This window comes from Fulmarus glacialis, unplaced genomic scaffold (assembly GCF_000690835.1).
Source record: "Fulmarus glacialis isolate BGI_N327 unplaced genomic scaffold, ASM69083v1 scaffold14584, whole genome shotgun sequence".
Lineage (NCBI taxonomy): Eukaryota > Metazoa > Chordata > Aves > Procellariiformes > Procellariidae > Fulmarus > Fulmarus glacialis.
In genome coordinates this window covers 27,725-34,083 of record NW_009210054.1, presented here as the reverse complement: position 1 = coordinate 34,083, position 6,359 = coordinate 27,725, and the positions used below count along the sequence as shown (strand labels likewise).

The following is a 6,359-nucleotide window of genomic DNA, read 5'->3' as shown; positions in this document are numbered from 1 at the left end:
CCCCACCAGCGAGGAGGCTGGGGGTGCACAAGAAGTTGGGAGGGGACACGGCTGGGACAGCTGACCCCAACTGACCAAGGGGATATCCCACACCATATGACGTCATGCTCAGCATATAAAGCTGGGGGAAGAAGAAGAAAGGGAGGGACATTCGGAGGGATGGCGTTTGTCTTCCCAAGTCACTGTTATGCGTGATGGAGCCCTGCGTTCCTGGAGATGGCTGAACACCTGCCTGCCGATGGGAAGCAGTGAATGAATTCCTTGTTTTGCATTGCTTGCGCACGTGTCTTCTGCTTTACCTATTAAACTGTCTTTATCTCAACCCACGAGTTTTCTCATTTTTACTCTTACAACTCTCTCCCACACCCCACCAGGGGGGAGTGAGCGAGCAGCTGTGTGGTGCTTAGTTGCCGGCTGGGGTTAAACCACGACATATGCTGAATCAGTTTAGCAAGCCACAAAATTCCCTTGGAATTAGCAGCTTAATTCAGACATTATTGCATAAATCCATCACAACAGATCCATCTTACTGTGCCATTTGCATATGCCATCACATGATACATGAGTCTGTTAATTAGCAGCAGTGTTAACCTGTTATACAAATTCCAGGCTGGGGACACTTCAATCAACCCAACACAGCCAAGAGACAGTTTTACTGCACATAAGCCTATTGCAGTCATTTGAAAACCAACACAAATCTTCATGGTAGGAAAAAAAGCAGGATTTTTCTTGTAAAAAATTCTACATAACTGCACCTTCCTCCGGTCGATCTCCTACGCTGCGTGGTGGCAGGAGCAGGCAAGCTGCCACCGAGACTCCATCTGTTATGCTTGGTGTGCAAAGCATTTCCTGTAAGAGTGGAAGCGTCATAAGGCAGAGACTAGCGTTCCCATGCAATGGTGTGTTGTTAGGATAAACATTAGGAAGTTTAAAAAACCTATTATTTTCAAAGGATGAGAAGAACGATTAAGTCCTGTAATCTATGAAGTTTGCCATCAGGCGCTTAGCAGTAGGGTGGTTACTATTCCTATTACTTTTCTATTTTTTTTTCCAAAAGTAAGAGGTAATTATCTTAATATCTGGTGCAGATGAAAACCTGAGACCTTATACCAGGTATATCACAGTTAAAAGTTACCTTAAGATAAAAGCCAGGCAGTGAGTGTTGTATCAAAGAGATCTAATCTTTTACTGCTGTTTTAAATAGGAACTGAAGACTAGGTGACTGATGTTTATAAATGGAAATAAATTTCAACAGAGTAAGGAATAACAGGCAAGACGATAAAAGGGGTTAAATGATTATGAAGATAATTTTGAGAGGGAGAGGATTATTTTCAAATTACAAGGCCTGACATAACACTAAATTCTTCTTTGGATTAGAAATGCTGTGAATACTTCTGTCATCAGGGAATTCAACTGCCAGAATCAAGCAAAGTAGTATTCCCTACAGGACGAGTAATTTATATTGAAAATAATATCCTCATTAAACAAAGCCTAGGGTTTTTTAGGTATTTTCTCCCCCAAAAAGAAGCAAAAAAAAAAAAACCAAAACCCCAAAAAAACCCCAAAACAAACAAACAAGAAAAACCACACACACACAAAAAAACCAAAACAAAAAACAAACAAACAAAACCAAAAAAACCAAAACACCACAGACACACAAAAAACTGTTTCACGCAGATCTAAATTCCTTAGGACAATGCAACAAGAGATGCCTCAAATCTGACCAAGGAAAATATTCTGCCAGAAACCCATTTCTATCTCTGCTTTTTATAATATGATGTGGACTGCAATCACAGTCTTGCTTCAAAGCTAAGACAACTACAGTATCCAGATACAAGCATGACTTATTCTATAAAACAACATAAAAATACCTTCTCTTCATCCTTCCTTGAAAATTATAACCAGAAAGGAATTTTTTCTAAAGATTTTACTTTTTTTTTTTTCCCTCCATTACTCTCTCATTTCCAACGTCCTCCGCTCCTTCGCTTCTCCAGAAGGGAATCGAGTCTCCAAGTCATTAGCCCATGGAGCATTTAGCATCCCTTACAACCCATTCCTGTCAACTGCTTACTCACATCGTCACCACAGCACTTCAAACACCAAGACACGACTGGCAGATACCGGGGAAGACGCAGGGAACTGTTGACGTTTTCAACACAGAATTTAGTAGCAGATAACTGCCAAATGATAGCCCACCATTCCTCTTTGAAAAATATCCCTTCCCTAGCTGTACAAAGGTTATAGGAAGACTTTACACTCAGATCATGTTGGCAGCACTTTCCACCTTACTCTCCTTTTATCCCTGTAAAGTTATGCATTAATGATCATTAATGGGCCCACCTAACTAAATAACAATAAAAGTCCATGCTCGCATTTCAGGGATTTTTCTTTCGCGCTAGTCTTATCCTGTCAACTTCAATTCCTGTCAGCAGCAGGAGAGCATCGGTGGTACTCAGGGGATGCACCTTGTGGTTCAGCTTCATCCAGTGCAGTCAGGTTCACGTACTCTAAGACCGCTTCACGAAGGAAGCTGAAACACAGCAAGAGGGGATGATGGAGAGACTCACCACAAAAACTCACTCCTGATGCAAGCTAACACGCTAATGCAGGCACACCGTTACTGACTCAGCGCAACTCATTTAATCAGCAGGGAATTACACACGTTTTTCCCCCTGTCCAGCTACCTTCCTGCGGGTTAAGTGAATTGAATCCATGTACCCAGAAGCCAGATGGTGCCAGTGCAAGGGAAGCAGCATGAACACATGCAGTAAATTGGAAAAAGGGGTCAAAACAGGAGAGAAAGGGGACCTTCCATTTTTGGTGGCTGCAACCTGCAAGATCAGTGTAATCTACTCTCGAATTTCACCATTAGGACACTGCATGGAGTGTTAATTGCTGTTGAAAAAAAAAAAAAATGTTCAAGCTAGATCTTCACAAATGGTCAATCTTGGAGAGGGCACAGAAGGGCAGAGGTCTGCAATCTGCATTCTACACGAATCATCATTTTGATAGGTTTAATAACATTAAAAAAATCAAATTAACTTAGAAGTCTTTAAATATGAAAAAGACCCATTCCTTCTCAATGAACTTAAACTTATTTTACATCTATTTTTCTAATGAATATGAATTACAGTCTCATATGCAGAATCTAAGCTTGGACTGAGTTTGCATAATAAAACTATAATATTATAGCTTTCCTCAGTGAAAGTGCTGTTATTTCACTAAATTGCCAATGATATTTTGTTAAGCAGTAAGGCAAATGTTTTGTATACTGCACTAAAACATTATGAACAATGACTTCACATACTTAGTCTTGGATATTCAAATAAAGAGTAGGTCAAGACACCACTTTAAACCAGGCCTTCCACATTCTGGAGAAAGACCTATCAAGCTGCTTTTCTTCACTGGGAAAAAGAGGGACAAGAAATTCTCTGTGTACTAATACTTGATTTGGTCTAGGTTTGGTGATGTCCAAAGCTAACGTAAATATGCTCAAACAATTTCTGATAATATAGATAGGGAAAGGAGCCATGGAAAAACAGAGATCAGAACAATGTCTTAGAAAGAAAGGAGAATACAATGAGGCAAAACTGTTCACTTCTCTTCTTCATCTTCTATCCCAAGAAAAAAGATAAAGAATAAAAGGATAAAAGACAGGAAAAATAAAGCATGCACAAACACAAAGAAACCTATATAAAAAAGAAAAGCTTTAATAACTTATATTATACAGAATATTCTATGCTTTAGAAAGACAGAGGAAAAACATGACATATACTTGCCATACCGATTATATTGCTCAAAAGCACTGAAAGATGATCCAGTGATGATAACAACATAATATTTTACAGTGAAAAGAACATTTGGGACAGAAAATGACATAAAGGAGAGAAAACAGAACAAGAGGCACACAGAAGAAAAGCCACTGTAGCACTGCAACAGACAAAAATAGCATGAAGAGAAGAACAGTTTGAGGGAAATATTGTCAATCATTTGGTTCATTTTACAGAACTGTTAACATGGAAACATTACAATAAATAATGCTATAGAACATGTAAAGCATGCTGCAGACATCACTAGAAAACCAAGTGTAGTGTTTAGATTTTGAGAGAAATGAGAAAGTGGTATTTTGACACATGTATTTTTTACTCAAACTAATAAACTCTGGGATATTTTCCAAGCTGTAAATAGGACAGTATTATGAACATCTGACAATTTCTGTGTACTTTAGAGGATTTCACTTCAAACCTTTGGTTATCACTGTTACCACCTACAGGTCATAATGCTGATTCCATTTTGGATCAAGTGTATTCTTCACAGTATCTGTAGAATGGCATTGGCCAGATCCGTCCACCACAACTTTAGCAAATGGATCAGGAAGTCCTAAGAGGAGGAAAAGAAAAAAAACCTAGCAAATAGATCAGTTCTTTATCTTGTATCTTTAAAGATAAAGTCTTGTATCATTGCACAATTTTTTTTTTTTTAATATTTTATTTGAAGTTGCCTTTTATTCATAAATGAGAGCCGTATTTAATGAATGGGAATAACATGACATATTAAGCACAGGAAATGGCAATTTATTTCACTGATACAGACGAAGAAAAAGTTGTGCAAGTCAAAGACACTGGGGGAAAAAAAATCTGAACACCTTAATCTTCCTAATTCAGGACTGAGTAAATTCTCAGTATACAAGGAATTCAGCAAAAGGCAGAGAAAACAGACTTGCATTCTTCCTATTTTTAAGACTATACAATCACAATTTTGGTTGTTATTGGTATTACAGGAAATCACCTATAACAGGTTATTCTTGCTTTTGAGGTCCCACTTTGTTTTCTGCTAGCTTTCTACTTCATTTTCTGCAGGCTTAGTGCCTTGGAAACACTGAACACTGAAGGTGCAGCTGATCCACAAAAATCAGTGCAAAGATCATGCCGTGCTACATAGCTGAGGACGGGAAAGAAGCAGGACCAGAGCAGCCTACAATTAGCTCTATTGCAACTGCTATTCTAACCAACCTATTAACTGACACCAAAAGGGATGGTCCCACCACTAACGCCCCTAAGTCACGCGGTCCGGTCCCTTTTTCCCCTCATACTAATTCCTCCCCTCATCTGAGTGCCCAGTGAGTCAGCTGAAGGAACTAAGGCGGTGAAACATTATTCACGTTTTCTGTAGCGCAAGTTTTGTACCCGTTCCGCTTCCTCAGGTGACTCACGACAGAGCCAGTCAAGCAGCAGAGTGGTTCAAGACAAGTGTCAGACAAAGCACGTGGGGATAAAGGCAAAGCACGTGGGGAAGGGGAGGAACAGACCTTGTGAGATTTGTGCTTCACAGATTTCAAATCTTGAGGGTTTTTTTAGGCATTATTAAACTGTTAAACACCTGAAAACTTGCAATCAATACAAAAATCCAGATATAAAGCAAGTTTTAGAAGTATCACAAATTACAATATAATTCTGTATCATCCCTTCTTCAAGTTCTTTTCAAAGTTCAGGTCTGATCTTTTGAATTTTTTCTACTCCCAACTGGGAGGCGGCAGGCAGGTGATCTGTGCGTGCATGCCTACACAGCCAATAACATTCCTTTCTGCCTCCTTCATCCACCTCTTAGCACTTCTTTCAAAACATCATTAAAATTAATTAAAATATAATTTCAGAGTAGGTAAGTATTATGATATGATAATTAATAATTAGGATGTACATCTGTCTGCTGGACAAATAGTTCCTATATGAAAAACATTTTAATAAATATGTGGCACTAACTGAAAAACATGTAATTTGCCTGAGAGAGTAAATTTGTTCCCCACTCCCATCAAAAACGGAGAGAGTGTGTCAGTGTTTTAATTATTATGAATCTGTGACGAGTGTCTCCTAAGAAAAAATTAGAAGCCCTGAAATAAAACGGTGTGAAAACATCAAAGCCCCCAGCCGACTTAATGCTAATATCATAACACAACGATCATGTGCAAACACTGATGTATAGAACCTGCATAATATTTATCTCATCTACAAACATATAAAACTTTAACAGCTACTTACGGAAAAAATCCTTTTTCACCAAGTTTTTTGCACACAGTACTGTAAGAAAAACAGAAATAAGAAATTAAGTTACTAATTCCCAAATTTTTAAAAAAAAAAGTTATTTTACCTTTCCAGCATTCCAGAAAGTCCTGCTCAAAATAAAACGAATGAACATAAATGAATTGTGCTCCTACATCATTTATACTGTCATGTAAAATAATTCCTGAAAGCTGAGCCAGAAGTGTCATCTTTTGGCAATTTACCTTTAGGTAGATTATAGTGGAAGTGATATGGTAGTGATTTCCTCAGGCCATAGTTTCACATGCGTTTCCCCCCCCCCCC

General features: G+C 38.5%; 1 protein-coding gene across 1 annotated transcript in view; it reads right to left on the bottom strand.

The window, feature by feature from the left end:
* The window catches only part of SMURF2 (SMAD specific E3 ubiquitin protein ligase 2), a gene marked incomplete at its 5' end in the record, with an annotated part of 35,817 nt that extends 29,742 nt beyond the window's left edge, over nucleotides 1-6,075 (bottom strand). Inside the window, 2 exons of the mRNA XM_009577048.1 lie at nucleotides 4,272-4,380; nucleotides 6,036-6,075. Coding sequence (XP_009575343.1) covers nucleotides 4,272-4,380; nucleotides 6,036-6,075 — 149 coding nt within the window. The remainder of the gene's footprint in view (nucleotides 1-4,271; nucleotides 4,381-6,035) is intronic.
* Between the last annotated feature and the right edge of the window lie 284 nt (nucleotides 6,076-6,359).